The sequence below is a fragment of the Pocillopora damicornis genome, chromosome 8, assembly GCF_964200805.1.
Source record: "Pocillopora damicornis chromosome 8, jaPocDami1.2, whole genome shotgun sequence".
Lineage (NCBI taxonomy): Eukaryota > Metazoa > Cnidaria > Anthozoa > Scleractinia > Pocilloporidae > Pocillopora > Pocillopora damicornis.
The window spans coordinates 11,659,857-11,675,811 of NC_142677.1; the positions used below are offsets into that span (position 1 = coordinate 11,659,857).

At 38.2% G+C, this 15,955-nt stretch overlaps 1 protein-coding gene across 1 annotated transcript; it reads right to left on the reverse strand.

Annotated features, from left to right (window-relative positions):
• Positions 1–18: 18 nt before the first annotated feature.
• On the reverse strand, positions 19–14,447 carry LOC113682537 (endothelin-converting enzyme homolog). The gene is made up of 18 exons (XM_027199695.2): positions 13,981–14,447; positions 10,674–10,997; positions 9,534–9,805; positions 8,722–8,790; positions 7,840–7,968; positions 7,647–7,724; positions 6,944–7,083; positions 6,138–6,369; positions 5,652–5,750; positions 5,486–5,563; positions 5,210–5,372; positions 4,695–4,746; positions 4,448–4,515; positions 4,055–4,179; positions 2,872–2,937; positions 2,142–2,237; positions 1,957–2,033; positions 19–997 (listed from the first exon to the last, which is right to left on the reverse strand). The coding sequence occupies exons 1-18, from the start codon at positions 14,087–14,089 to the stop codon at positions 898–900; spliced, it is 2,277 nt and encodes a 758-aa protein (XP_027055496.2). The 5' UTR covers positions 14,090–14,447; the 3' UTR covers positions 19–897.
• Positions 14,448–15,955: the final 1,508 nt, after the last annotated feature.

Here is a 15,955-nt window from a genome sequence, read left to right on the forward strand (position 1 = left end):
TAATCAAGCAAAACAACACTGGTTTTAATAATTTTATTTTGACATGGCATTGACCCTAGTTAAATGAATTCTTTTCCCCAGTTTAAGAACATCGATCGATGAATTTCGTTTTAATCTTATTTTTTTTAAAATTAAAACTATAAAACTAAAACATTCCCCATAATTACCACTGAGCCATCAACTCTGTTTCTTTACAGATTTTGGTTAACCTTTTAACCCGTAGTGACCAGCATCTAATTTCTAATTACACTGTTACTGCTGAATCACTAAGATCATGAGAATGAAGGAAACGATCGCCAAACCTAAGAAACTTTGATTGTTAAACAAATTCTCCTTGTCAGTACCAAAGAAAAGGTGTAGAGTAGAGTATGAGGAGTATGGCTCCTAATGTTAAGGTGTTGAGGTTTAACAGACAAAAAGGTCCCAAACATCACCCTTCTCTCTATTAACCCTTTAACTCCCAGAAGTGATCAACATAAAACTTCTCCCTACAATATCCATACATTCTTCAGCAAACAGGTAATGAGAATATTCAAACTTATCAGGTAGAAGCTGCTATCCTGATCTAGCACCAAGTTCTCATAATTAATTTACAAGGAAATGTGTAGCAGCTACAGGGGAGAATTAACAATCCGATCTTGGGAGTTAAAGGGTTAAACTATCACTAAATGTTACCTCCTCTGTGCGTCGTATGCAAAAACAGAGAAAGATGTATTTGGCGATCCTTTTTCCAGTTTTCACTGTATTCAATTCCAAATCTAAATAATGCATTTGCTTTTACCAATTCAATGGCAGGTTTTGTCGGCAGGGAAAATTTCCATTCAAGAAAATAAATAAGGAATACACTCATATTTGAAAAAAAATAATAATACAATTCTCTTTTATTACCGCAGGAAATCACCAAACGGCACATTTGTTGACAGGATTCATTGGGCTTCCTGTTGGACATTTAAAGGCTTCGGCAAAAGCTTGACTGTTTTTTAATGTAACATCAACTCTAAAGACAAGAAACGAAAAAAGACTAAGGACAGGTCATCATTTATCGTCGGGGGAGGAGGAAGAGTGAGGGGTGGGTGGGGTCGGAAAATTTTGGTTTTGTCCCATTAGGCTCTGTAATTTTCTTATGAACCCCAACCCCGTTGGTAGTCAATAGTCCATTTTACAGTTGTATGCTTGGTTGCCAGGTCTTTGAACAGAAGTGAGGCTAAGGTTGACCTCGTTATGATACAAACCTAGCTGCTTTTCAAATGCAAAGAACTTTGTTCTCATGCTAACTAGATACTGGTCCCCATCACAACAAGGTCACCTTCAGCCTCGCTCCAAATCTAACTAAGGCAACTAAGTGCTTGGCAACTAAGTACACAACTGTAAAATGGCCTTTTGGTAGTCCATTCTCTATAGTGCAACTAATTTTTCGCACAGGGACCTCCTACGCGGTTCTTTACCAAGCTACATTTTGTATCCAAATAGCAAGTGGGATATATGTAACATTGTTTCAAGACGACCAGATACCTTAAGCCGTAAAATTACCGTAACATGAATGAGGCCTATATTTGAATTTAAAGTTGAATATCTTAGTCTACATTTTTGTGGACAGTCTCTCTCTAAGTAGTCCACTTTCTGGCACCAACTGCTTAGCTACTTGAGTGAGTCAGTAACAAATAACTCGACGTTCGCTTTGAAATAGACATTCAAATGTTGCAATGCAATCGTTCATCAAGCTTCCTACCCGAGTACACAGTGCACATCTGGGGTCGTCAACAACAATTTCATTTTCAGTCTTTAGTATCAATTTTGACCAAGGATAAACAAAAATAAATTTTGGTCGCCAGTTGTTCGATATAAAGAAGGATGCCAGGCAAGACACTGTCGCAAGACAAAGCAAACTACCTGAATACAAAACCGTACTGTATCCTGACTTTGTGAAACACATGGCCCCTTGCAATTGTTACTCACCGAAATTTTCCCGGGCTATGCACGTCAATTTGTAATTCAGTCAATGCATAATTAGGAGTGGTTTTCTCGCACCAAATCTAAATAAGAAAAAGAATGCGTAATTTTTTCATTATGTTGTGTCTGGCTTAGTATCATTTAGAACATTAGAACATGACTTGATAGTTCTTTGCACCCACTTATCATACCTGAGCGAAAGAAAGGAAGAATAGTTGATTTGAGGTAAGACCAAGCCCAGGCAGCGTACTGTCATGATCGTGCTCATCTGACCACTTGTGATATGCCTGTTACGAAACGAAAAATTACCTCAGTAGACTGTGCGCAATACCAGAACTGTTCCCAGCGTGATCTTCCGCGCTACTTTACAGAAATCGTCAAGAAAAAGTTAGGATCAAAGTCATTAGCGAAGCAACAGGGCACCCACCTCTCCCCTAACTCAACATTAACCCTAATATGTCATCAGATGACTGTTGTTGGTTAGGGGAGGGATAGGTACACAATTGCTCAGATACTGCATGTCAGTGATCACCCACCTCTCCCCTAACCCAACATTAACCCTAATATGTCATCAGATGAATGTTGTTGAGTAGGGGAGGGACATGCACACAATTGCTCAGATACTGCATGTCAGTGATCTAAGAATTACCTCAACGTTGCCTGAATCTTCTGATTGTGAAACAAATTCTCCTTTTTTTTACAAACGCCATTGGTAGGTCTGAGAGTCAAACCGTCTCCCTCCCTCTTGCGCCCCGTCTTCTAACTAAACGTCTTTAAGAATGTATTCAGGTTTTTGTAGCTTATCTCTCATTCAATTTGGGAATCGATTGTGGTGGCTATGATTGGTCGTTTTCTGATAGATTCATAGGATATTGATACAGATTCACGGGCAATTTTGTTATAAGATTCGAAAACCCTTACCAAGTAAGCAAGTTTCAAACCGCCATTATCAGCAATGTTTTCTCCTAGAGTCTTTAAGCCATCCAACTAATGCAGTGATGAAAAAAATTGGTCAGAATCCAAAAATGTCAACAGCTTGTAAAGTAGAAGAATAAACAGAGAAACGAAAGGTTTTAGAATATTTTAACCCAAGTGATAAAATTTGGAAAACAGCAGCCTTCAGATCAGCCTTCTACTTAAAAGCTGGAAAGGGGCACTCGTGCTCGTATTTTCAAATCATCCTCGCGTTACATCCTCGATCAATTTGAAATCTCTCACACAATTCCTCCTTGAACTGTACTCCTCTCAGTTCTTTTAAATTGCATACTTACAAATTTAGATTATGAGCTTCAGATTTCTATTGCGTGATGTTTGTTGACGGTGACGCATATAATTAAGAGCGAATGACCCAATTGTTTAAGTATAGATCTATTTGTCGTTCAAAAATTAACAACGAGACAGGCTCGTGCTGTTATTTTAATCTGTTTACACAGTCACAGTGTTAGGCTGTTCACTTAACTCCCTCTTTTTTAACAAAGAGATTTCATGCTGCCGTGCGTCTGTTTAGTAATACGGTAAGTTAGAGTTGATAACGTAAATTGAAAAGAGTTTCGAAGCCAACGTTTCGAGCGTTAGTCCTTCGTCATTCACTCTGACAAAAGGCTAACGCTCGATGGCCAATTTACTTTATCAACTCAGTTGATAACTCTAAATTACCCTGTTTAACTCTTCCGCCGACGCAGCAGCACAATTTCCTTAGAAACTTACCCCCTTTGTTCAGTAATAGATCAAAGATGTAGTAAGAACAAAAGCGTGAGCAGAAGGAGAGCAACTGAGCATGTCACGGATGTTCCTACCACATTTTGACGTCATTTGTGATCTATTACTGTACAGAACCACCGCAACATCGAATCTGTTTGTTTTACATCAAAACGATGTTGTTAACGGTGACATTATCTATGAGTCTGTCTTCCAATAGATCATGTGTGTGTGATCAATGTGTGTATTATTCAGCTTATCATATCATATGGAATAGAGAGCAATCAGACTGCAGCATTAGTGATAGGCCTCAGTAGACTTATACCAGATGCAATTATAGTGCCCTTTCAGGAAAAAGGATTTGCTGTATGTATGTTTTACGATGGGGTAAACCGCAATAACTCACATGGCGTCCCTGTACTGAGTACTGCTCATATTCACGCTTCATACACCCTTCTCGACTCACAAAACCAGAAAAAGATTCTTTATCCCACCAGTTCTTCAGGTTTCCATTTTTATCGAACATTGCACCTGGAAAAGGATAGAAGCGTGTTTAGTTTTCTATTAACCCTTAAACCCATAAGAGTGACTAACATCTAGATTCTCCTTACAATATCACCCCTGAATAAAACAGAAAGGTTATGAGAAGGAAGGAAATGATCCCCAACTATAGAAGGTCTTGATTTTTCGACAAATATTCCTTGTCGAATAAAAGATTAGACGTAGCAACTACGGTTCTTGTTTTTATAAAAAGGTTAGGATTATAAAGAATACAGGACGCGTCGCTTAAAACACACACCTTGAGAATCAAATGCGTGAGTAAGTTCATGTCCAACCACAAATCCTATTCCTCCGAAATTTTGCGCACTAAAAACAGAAACAACAAATTATGATAAAGATGTAAAAGATTTGCAGTTTTTAGGAAATAACTGAATGCATATCGCTAAACTGAAGGAGCAATGATTTCAGTTGAGAACAAATTAGAAACAAAATATTTTGAAAAAAACCACGTGTGCACAACAAAAAATCGGGATTTTTCTACTTACTGTGGAGCGGCTATGTGATAAAACGGAGGTGTCAAAATTCCTGCTGGTACAACTGAAACAAAGAATTAAGACTATCAAGTACCAAGAATAAGAATTTTTTTCTCGTCAATTAATTACGATAATATTATGATGATAGTGACAACGACAATGATAATGATAATGATAATAATGATAATAACAGTAATAGTTGTGATGAAGATAAAAACAATAATAATTATTATTTATGTAGGAACCCAGCTCACCCAAGCGATTTTCAATGGCTCCCCCCCCCCCCCCTATTTAGTATATCGCCTACTAGATTTATATTTATGAGCCTTTTTTTTTCATTTGGTTGTGGAGTTTGAGCATCCGTAGTTCTATCTCATTGATTTATAGATCAGACTGATCTCATTCCCAAATCCTACGTGTAACTGTAATAAAAAAAAAACTGCTTGGCAGTGGAAGGTCTGGATACGAGACTAGGATCAGACTATATTTTAAGAGTCAGTCTTTTTTCAAAGCAACATACCACTAACCGATTTTATTGCTTTCAACAGAATAATAAGCATTTGATTCAGTCGGCAGCATGTCCCATCTGAAGCGACTCGGGGGTTGACCTCTTGCTGCCAAAGTGTTTTTCATTCTTATTTTGTTTTCCAGGAGTCGATTGTTGAAAAACGTCTTAGGATTAGCTTCCAACTACAAAAAAAAAAATTATAGACATCGCTTGAAGCATTCATAAGGACCAGTTATTACCAAATATAGGAAGGGTGTACACGAATAAAAAATGTACAAAGCTTGAAGTCACTTACCCCAGAAAAATACTGCTCTAATGATGTTAGATTCGTGATAAATGGAGGATAACCTATCTGTTGAATCATAGCCTCCGCCTGCAACACAAAGATATTCAAATCAAAACATATTACAAGATAAAATATTTAGTGATTGTTTCAAAACGTGGAGACGTTTAAGCCTCACCTTTTCTTCAGCTGCCTGTTTCGTTTTCTCGTCCATCCAGTTCACGGATTTTAAGTTATCAATGAATGCCTCGCGTATATTCTCAACCATTTGATCCGCCTGATGTACATCAGAAAAAACAATTTTAATGTCAAAAAAAAAAGCGTTTCAATGTTACAATTGCAATTACAAGGTTACGTATACTCTGAGCGAAATCACTCAAAAACACTAAAAATCTTTCAAGTAAGATTTACTCCATGTTCATATCCCGAAATAAATGTTGGCAGTAAATTTGTGCGAGTTTTTGGGCATTAAGAGGTCAATATCGGGTTAAAAAATAGCTATTTTTCATCGTTTTATATAACACCCCAATTCTTTGGTACCTGTTCGACTGTATTGATAATAATAATGGTTGTTCTGTTTAAAACGTGTCCGCCCTTCACTCAAAGTAAATTGTGTAATAGACAATTGCAAAATTGGCAATTGGCATTAGATTGTGATACTTACATGATGCATACTTCCATTAGTAAACTCCGACTTCTTGTCAGTCACGAACAACATAGACACGCCCATATCGACAGACTTGGTCGTACCGCGCACGCACCGCCGCCATAGCGCACTTCCTCTCTTTATCCCGTAAGCTACTTTCGCGAACGTCAAGTAAGCGTCATGAAACTTCGTCGAAAGGTATGGGCCATACTCGTGGATTAATAACCAAGTGATGTAGTTGGCAACAACTCTAATGGAGAGATTTTGGTATCAGTATGACTGTTATCAGCCTACATTTTCTAAATAGACAAATTCCAAGAGTCAGTTGTCACTCTTCTAGAGTTTCCAAAGACTTTGAAGGAGGATCACTCCGCAGGCACCCCAAGTAAACCTGCAGTAAAACGACTTTGAAGGTCACTCCAAACGGGCCATGCGTGAGAATTTTCAAAAGCTTTTTGATTAACCTGCTTTAGAGGGTTTGTCAATTCTTTTTTATTAACCCATTTTTCCTCTTTTTATCTCTTTGATTTATTAGTTTTTTAGGCGAGCGCAACAGCCAACTGAAAAAAAAAAGCCGCCTACCGAACGTCTAATTGACGAGCGCTTCGCTAGAAAGTAATAAGGACACTTGTCTGAGTAGCTACCAATTCCAAATTTTCGCCAGATCTCGGTTTGAAAAAATTGTCGAATAGTTTCAGTTCAAATATAAAATCGAGTCCACAGATTCACCGGTGAATTGTTGATATCGTAGTTACCCCGCCCTTGAAAAGTTTCTTTGAATCATCAAGAGTTTATTTATTTATTGCAATCACTTCTGGTCTTACCCTTTGGGTTTGTTCTTTAAAATCTTCACCACCTCAGCCAGATAAAGAGGAGCCTCGATAAACACTACTTCGGATTCAGAGAAAGAGTTGTTATTGCTCAAATCGGCCGTTAACTCTGTGAAGTATCTCGTCCAGTTAAACTAAAAAGAGAAAAAATAGAAAAAAATTCAATCCAAGTAGAGCTTTCGCCTACAGCGGTTTCGTTCGTGGGCGGGGAACTTAGATTTTAATTGCAATGGCGACAAGAAAGTACAACGGCTCACCCCCCCTCCCACCAATCTTCGCAGTAGACCGTTCTCTATTTGATTAAGGCAAATCCGAAAGGTTATTAGATACTAATAGTGACGGAGATCATGCATCGAAGGCAAAAATAGGAACCCATCGGTCCCTGGGGCTAGAGTAGTGACCCAAATATCGAAAAAGAATGAAGTTTTTTATTATTTTTTATTTATTAGAAGTGTCATACCATTTTTTCACCTTGCAACAAGTCATTATAATCTCACAATACCCCGACATTCGAGGCTCCAGGTGTTATTTTTCACGTCCCATCAAAGACTTAAAAAATATTTGCCAGAATTCTCGGATTGTGGAAAGCTTCATTTCAAGTCTGCATACACAGTTTTAGAAGTCGCTTCAAATTGCTGTCTTTCAGCGTGAATCATTTTACAGCACTAATTGCTTAGACGCTTTTCATGTACAATACCTCTGGAAGATTCGCTTGGAAATCCTTCAGTGTCCATTTATTACCCTTCTCTTCTTCCTTCTCTTCATTTTTCATGGCCTTTGGAAATAACATTTCTGCTCAGTGGTATATATAAGTTTATAAATTGGTTTAGTAAGACAACATACCCAAGCTTATTAAACAAGTGCCGAAGTGAGGCAGTGTAAAAAATTACCTTGATCAGGTCAACTTCAAGGAGTAAAATTTCCTTAAGTTCCGGGATGATGGAATTCGCATCCTGATAATCTAGAGCTCCCAAAAGCTTCGTTAGATTTGCCATCAACACCATGTAAGCCTGAGTTACCTGATTAGTAAAAGAGCGAAACATAATTTTGAGTATAAGCTATCAAAAAAGTTTGACTAAAATATATCGGGGAGATGATATTGGTCTTTGAATCTTGTGAGTCTTCTAACTCAGAGCGAAGTTGTTGGTACTCCAACTCTAGACCAAGATTACTGCGATTATATAAGCACTCGTTACCGCCGCAGTTACACGTGCATTCATGTTGCTAACTTGCGCATATCACAATTTTTTTTTAAATTTTACAATTCAGTTCATTGAATTTGATGCTTTCTTTGTCGTTGCTGATAGGGTTTTTCCATATCTTGTTACATTTTTTCTGTAGAAAGCTTGTAAGTCTTCTCTTTTCAGCCACTTTGTCCAAGAAGTTTTACGCTTGGCAACTCCGAGCGCAATCATTTACCATATATGGTCATACTATGATGTATGGGCCAAAGAGCGAGGTTTTTCTGAGCCAATAATAAAACTAGAATCTCTATATAAGAGGCCGAAAATTTGATCAAAGTAGATATGCTTGAATTATCCACAACAAGCTTCAGGGAAAGCTAACCTGCATTGTACGGTGATAAAAGTAATTGACCCAGTTTCTTCGCGGTTCTATTCAAGTTTTCAAAGGTCAAAGAAAAATAGGCGTATATGATTGTCTAATCTTTTAACATTCCGAAGTGATTATTTACACGTGCGATTCCTAAAGCAGAGTGATTGTTTACACCATGCACGGTTTAAAAAATTGTAAATTTTGATCCATTAACTTACCAACACATTATGCTCTTCCTGTGATAAATATGAGTCATGTAACCGCATCATCGGTTTTGCTTCATTAATCTGTTGGGGCATAAACGTTCGTATTGATACAAGACATACGGATCAATTAACGTCTCTAAAGCGCAAATATGTAGGGTGTAGCTGGGAAGAGTCACCTGGAAGGGTACTCGTGTTAGTTTTGCAGCGTATGTGCCGCTGGCCTCTCAGAACCCCTACCCTAGTCTCGTACCCAGACTGGTTGTAAGGTCCACATATTTCAGTTACGACTACACGGTAGGATCTAGGTTTTCAGATATCACCAGCTCGAAAATTTGTCATCTGCAGAGATTGATCTCGCGTTCATAAGTTCGTTGATTCGTTGCTTCACTCGCTTGTCTGTTCGTTGATTCGTTGCTTCACTCGCTTTTCTGTTCGTTCATTCGTTGGTTCGCTCGTTTGTCTGTTCGTTCATTCGTTGGTTCGCTCGCTCGTCTGTTCGTTCATTCGTTGGTTCACTCGCTTGTCTGTTCGTTCATTCATTCGTTCACTCGCTTTTCTGTTCGTTCATTCGTCGGTTTACTCGCTTGTCTGTTCGTTGATTCGTTGGTTCACTCGCCTGTCTGTCTGTTCTTTGTTGATTCGCTCGCTCGGTCGTTCTTTAGTTAGTCAGTAAGTAAGTTTGTTCGTACACTTGATCTCTCGTTTTTTGCTTATCGTTTTTTCGTTCGTTCGTACCTCTGTTTGTTAGCTCATTCGTATGTTTGTTTTGTTTCTATTCATGTCTTTGTTTACAATGATTTAACCCCTACTTCATCTGGTCTCACCGAGAGATGTGTTGGCGAAGAAGAATTCAGTGGATCGATGCCCAAATTTATTGTGAAAAACGGAAACACGTTAAGGCTGCTATGGACGATGCCCAACACATCTTCTAGTACCCAATCTTCACCAGAAAAGTCGTTTGGTACAAAAGGATTGAACTGTTCTCCCATGGTATTGTGTATTAACTCCAGTAGTGGACCAGCTCCCAGCCTGTCGCGTTCATCTTCGTCCATGCAGGCAGCGTACCAGTTGTAAACTAGTTTTCCCACACTGTTATCTGTAGACATAAGAAGAGACTTTGAATTAGCAGAATTTCTCGTCATGATAAAGCCATTCTTTACGGAAGAAGGAAGCGAAAAAATTCTAAGAATCAGTATCGTAAAGACCAGTACATTTAAGGATTGTATTATTTTTGCGCAACATCGCTCCGTGATTGGTTCAGAAAACACGCGCCATCCTCTCAACCAATCAGACGCAAAACGAGAACTAATCACCACTTGGTCTCTCGCGTTTTCCCGCGCTTTAGACAATGTGATTGGTTTTGAGTTTCATTGGTGCTTAAAAATATTTCCTTTTCCTCTAATTGGCCGTTGAGATTACGTTGGTTTTAAGACAACCAATCGAAAAGCGCTCTATTTGTTCAAGTTTTGAATTTGAGAAGTTCTTTTCTCTTTATTCTTATCATTATCAAACACAAACCTATCAGTAAAACTATGGCAGCTTAAGGCCTCACAATATAAGATAACTCATCCTATCAATATCTGCGCTAGATCCTTCTCTTTTTTTTGATTGACTGTGGTTAGTCCAACAGTGATCCCTACTACCCCACTCAGACGATCATTTTTTTCTTTCTGAACCGAAATGAAATGGGAGGAGAATGTAAGCTTCCCATTGGTTTACAAAGTGTGGTTGGCTAAACAGATCACTTGTCACGCGCGTCAAGGAATATCTGCGCAAAACATCTCGGCCTCTACATCCTCTACAATGAGAAATAATGACTCGCTTTCAATCGTCTATTCCTTGACACAATCACAGTAAATTAGTGTTGCGTGACTTGCGGTCCCGCGATCTACAACAAAGTACTTTAATCACGCTTCCTTTAGTCAACGTTTTCACTTTAATACCTACTTGTCACGTTTTCTTACCTGAGTTCTCTTGTTCTTCAATGAGACGTTTTAGTAAATTTTCATTTTGTTCACTTAAGCGAGTAAATACGGACCACTGCGCATGATCATCGGGTAGGGGTTTCCTGAGCCATCCTCCGCATGCGTACTGATAAAAGTCTTCACAAGGATCAACGGATGTGTCCATCAGATGAGACATACTCTTGCTTTCATTAATGCATTCTTTTTTCATGCACTTGGGAATATTTTTGTAAGATTTATCAGGCTTGAATGGCTGTGGTTTATATTGTGGCCGGCCTGGCAGCAAACCGTTTCCAAGGATAATTAATATCTCTTCGTCAGAAGCTACGAAAAAAAATAACATATTACAAATTCAGAATGGTAGTGCTGCCTTATTTATTTATCGCTAGAAGCGTGCGAAAGAGATAGAGATGCAACTAAGGGGACGATGGGAATGCATTACTCATCTGTTTTCTCTTCCTTCCCATCTCCCTTTTTAACGCGCTTCTTATAGAGCCTACTACAACCGAGAGAAGACTAGGACGAGAAATACTGACAAGGAGAATTTGTGTAAATCGGAGATCCTGATTTCCTTCATGCTCGTGGCATTTACAATTGATTCAAAGGCGAGACTGTAAGTAAAAGTTAGACGTCAGTCACGCTTAGAGGTTAAAGGGTCAAAACAAAAATTTGAATTTTACGATTGCGATTTCATGTTATTTTTAGTTCACTTTGTTTTTTACTGAATGAATCAAAACGCCGTAAGCTTCTAACTTTAAGATCACATCACTTAAAATGGCCTGTTTACATTTTCCTTCGCCTGTATTGAACGGACACTTTAAGCGAAGCCCCTAAAATAAAACTAAATAAAACTAATAATAATCTTTCAAATAAAATTGAATCCATGTTTATCGCCTGAAATCAATGTTAGTAGTATTTTTGAGCGATATTTTGTATCCTATGAGGTCAATCATGGCATAAAATGGCCTTTTTTTATCGTTTTCAAAAATACCCCTATTCTATGCGGGTCGTCCTTTCATTCATCGTAAGTGACCACTTGATAGAGGTTCGACTGTTTTTCATTATTTCTAAAAATGTAACTCAACCGCGACACCGGACGAAATACGTGTAAATCAAGATGGTTTAGGAAGCAAGGTTGTGAAAAGTTCTTATCACAAGAGATAACAAAGACGAAATAAAATGATCTTATCGCTATTCAAGGCGAGGGTGCTAGGATATATGGTTCCACTTTGTAGCGAACAAAGTTTAGGTTTCAATGTGGAAAAAAAAAAACAAAACGTTTTCCTCGCAGAAAATACAAGGTAGCAAAAAGACATCGGTCCGCAAGTCCCGACCTCGAGCCACTTAATTCCCAGTTCACCCCTCCCACTCAGTCCAGAGTTAAATATCATTTTGTAACTATGATTTCAGCCAAAATTTAGCTCATTCAAAATCTAAGTATTTCATTCTAACTTCGTCACGCTGTCATTAAGCAAACATCACCGATGCGAATGGTTACCATAAACTTCTAAAAATGTTATATAGTATTTTATATTATAAAAACTAATATATTTAACTAACCACGGGTTTTCAACCCCTTTCAGCCAACGATATTCAAAGTTGAAAACAGGTATCAACAAAACATCCCTGACACATGTCGTCTTATCGACGAACTGGTGACAAAATTTGGAATCCTAGGTCCTATTTTTGACAACGACCTGACCTACATTGTATGTTTTTCACAAGAGATTTACCAACGCTTTTTTTTTTTTGCCCGGAAAGTTTGTTTTTATCGCACATGCATTTTAAACACCTTTCCAGAGAGATCCATATTTTAAAGTCAGATCCAAACAATCGATTAATACCATATAAAATATTAATCTCTCTAGAAAATTACATTGCCCCTTTAATCTCGTCCCTATTTTGTCCATTCCCCGATTTGCGTTGAGCTCCTTCTAGGGATTTTTAAATCTCTCTTCAAAAACTTAACAGCTTCAAAACCATGACGACTCATATGCTCTCTAAAAATGGAACACACAGGGATTATGATCTGTTTCTATCTACCAGGAACGAGTGTCTTATCTTACTCCGTTTGCGGAATAAGTTTTGAACTTCGCTCATCATTGAGGAGTTGTTTTCTTAGAGTAAGAAAAATTAAACAAAGGCAGAACCTGAAAAAATGAGAATACAAAACCGGGAGAAAAAAAACAATCTCGCCCTTTTATAGAAAAAGTGCATGACGAGCCCGAGGCAAAATGTCAGTGACGTTCTATGGTTAGTAAAAATTCCTCGTGGCAAAAACTATTTTAGCAATCGGAAGGGCTCTAAAATGACTAATTTTATCTGTACCGACCTTTCTCCTAAAGTTACAGAGTATCTTCTACCCGATTGCAATCGGGTGAGCAAAAATCAACTCACCGTGAATAATTACTTTTAAACTTCGGTAAACTAAACTGGGATGGCTTCCAACGAAGGCCTTAAAACTCTTAAGATTTGGCGTTGTTTATATTTCGGCGGCCGTGTTGAAAAAATTCGTTGTGTTGGAAGAGGATTGAATGCACTACACGATTTCTACGGAGGTATAACGTGCGTGAAGATCAATTCTCGAAAGCCACAAGTGCCAAGTCGTTTATTGTCTCTATCTATGAACTAAACCTGATTGACTTCTTCAAGGAACCTTCAAACTTTTTCACTTGAGTGATATATAGCCGATACGTGTGTAGAGAGATAATTGACAACGTAACATGAGATCTCTGCTACTGCAATAATTTGAGTTCGCTATTTTATCCAAGAAGAGAGAAGCGTTACTTGAGTACTGCGTCGATTTGCGAGCCATTCGTTGCACTTGCTGAACACAACAACTGACTAATTTATTCTTGCCGAAGTCGGCTAATTCTAACCTTTTTAAGAGCGAAAATACGTGGTTTAAGTTTGGAGTAACACTATTTCCGGTTAAAATCAGTTAATACTTAAACAGAAGCTTCAAATTTTAACTTTTGCTGGAGTGCCTTATAATGTTGTTCACGGGGACAAAATGTAAATATACCTCAATAATTTAATCACAGCAATTATTTCTCGTTTAGGCGAGTTATTACATCCTTGTCGAAATCAAAACATTTCCTATCGTAACATAATTTTCTTAGCAGGGAATATTCTGAGTCTACATCTGTAATCTGCTGCAAGTATTGCCCTTGACCCAATTTTGCGATCGCATTTTTCCAGAATATACTGCCAAGACATTACGAATAGAACAGTGTCTTTAACTCACGAATGGTATGGAATAAGCCAATAGTTGAAAACTTGGGTGCATCATGCGTTTTTCACCTACCCTGGTGTCTTCTAGCAGATTTTCCTGTTTCGCTGTTTGTGTTGATGGCCGTTAGAGATGCTCCAAACACAACACAAGCCATAACTGCTAAACCCAATATTGTTTTCATGTTGCCAGCTCGTTCAAACCGGCGAAACCTTACTGTTCTAAGGCTTCAACCAACGATTTCCTTTCAATGTCTACATCATTGTCATCTTGAACTGTCCCAGTTCTTCATTGTAAAGGAGGCAAAGCTACTGGACTAGAATTTACACGACTTTTTGCCACAGTAACGGCATCAACTCGAATTTTCCGCATTCAAATGAGCAATGCACTGATGCAGAAATATATACTACTAATCACGGACTCCTTAGCTGCGGCATATTCCTGGTGGAATGTGTCTCTTGTTATGTAAATTAAGGTACTTTTGTTTCGCTAGGCCGCTTACTAGAGGCGGAATATTAACCCGAGTGACGTTGATTTATGTTAATGTATCACCTCGCCTCTATGGCAACATTTGATGTCAACGAGGGTCACTTTTCAAACAGGGAGCAAATGTTGTAAGATAAATTTCATAACCACGCGGAGATCATGGGAAATTTTTCCAGTCGGTTTTATTGGCTTCAGAGAAAGTTGATGGTGAGCATGGCAAAAACTTTCAGTAGTGTTCGTATCCAAACCACGCAAATTTTAAGTGAAATAATATTTGCACTGCTGATCAAGGTTTCGTAAAGACATGTAACACTAAAGCAAACAATATTAGCAGTCTTGAGTGCCGAAGAAGTATAGAAAGATAGCCTGGAACGATCAAGTAACCAGTTTTGAAAATCAAATTCCAGCCAAACGATTCCAACTCCCGTAACAACACCTAAAACTCAATGATGCTTTTTTCGAACAGCTTATGGTATTGTAGACCTCAGCTGTTGATAATTAACAGTAACACCAGATCTTGCTGACTTTCAAAAAAGGGAATATTATATATTACAAGAGAGGAGGTCTTCGAGTGTTATTGCAACGACGGTTATCTCGTTTTATATATATATATATATATTTTTTTTTTTCTCTTCTTCTTTTCCAGTTTTCGCTCATCAACGTTCTCATCTTTCCTAAAGAAATTGTAGTCCGCTTGCTAATTGTATATCAGGGCCGATATTAAAATTTTTTTATCGGTGCTTCAAACAGTCAAATAGGGATAAACTAGTGCACTTAATATCTCGGCGATTAACAAATTCGGGTTGGAACCGCTCTCTTTGTAAACCAAAGCTTTCATTCTGAATCGAATCAACAACACTTCACGCCTCTATACAGTCTTACTCCACGTAACTGCGCCATTGTGGAGTTACCCGATCAGAAAAATACACATTTGATGATTCACTGCACCTTGCTATTCAACTAAAACAATCAGCACGCGACGTAGAGGGTGAGGGCGGTAAAGGGTGCTGCCTTGTTGACTAAGTGAAGCGAAAACATGAGCGAAGCGTGATTAAGTCCAAAATTGATAACGTGAATTTTACAGAAAGGCGAGGGTGATTCCTGAATATATGAACCAGCGTGAGGCAAAATTTGCATCTTATAATATATGTAACCCGTGAATTTCTTCTTTCATTTCGTAAAAACCTCAATATTTCCCTGCAACCTTGTACACTGAAGAAGAGAGATTTGATGTTTCCCTTCGATGTGCGTGAAGTATGAATGTTTTTAAAACACGTGCGTGAAACGGGATCAAGATCACCCCTGTGATACCCTCTAAAGTGTTTTTCTGCCATAAAGATGTAATTAATAAGAACCATGGAGACGTTCAGGGATATTTAGTCTTTTTTTTTTCACTGAAACTTTGGCGAAGTTTCCAAGTGACCTTCGCATGAGAGTCACATTTGTTTCTTTACAGCATGACACAAATAGAACGAAAGAGTTAGAATTTCGGATCAGCCCAAACTCGACTGGCATTTTAACAAGATCATGGTTACCAAACTGAATATGTTCTTCTTGACTGAGT

Bases quoted from the DNA above. Each gene is read 5' to 3' on its own strand.
- LOC113682537 (XM_027199695.2), bottom strand. From the start codon at position 14,089: ATGAAAACAATATTGGGTTTAGCAGTTATGGCTTGTGTTGTGTTTGGA. The intron at 10,998-13,980 runs GTAGGTGAAAAA...TTTTTTTCGTAG, and splicing joins ATCTGCTAGAAGACACCAGG to CTTCTGACGAAGAGATATTA. The intron at 7,725-7,839 runs GTAATTTTTTAC...TTATTTCCAAAG, and splicing joins TTGAAGTTGACCTGATCAAG to GCCATGAAAAATGAAGAGAA.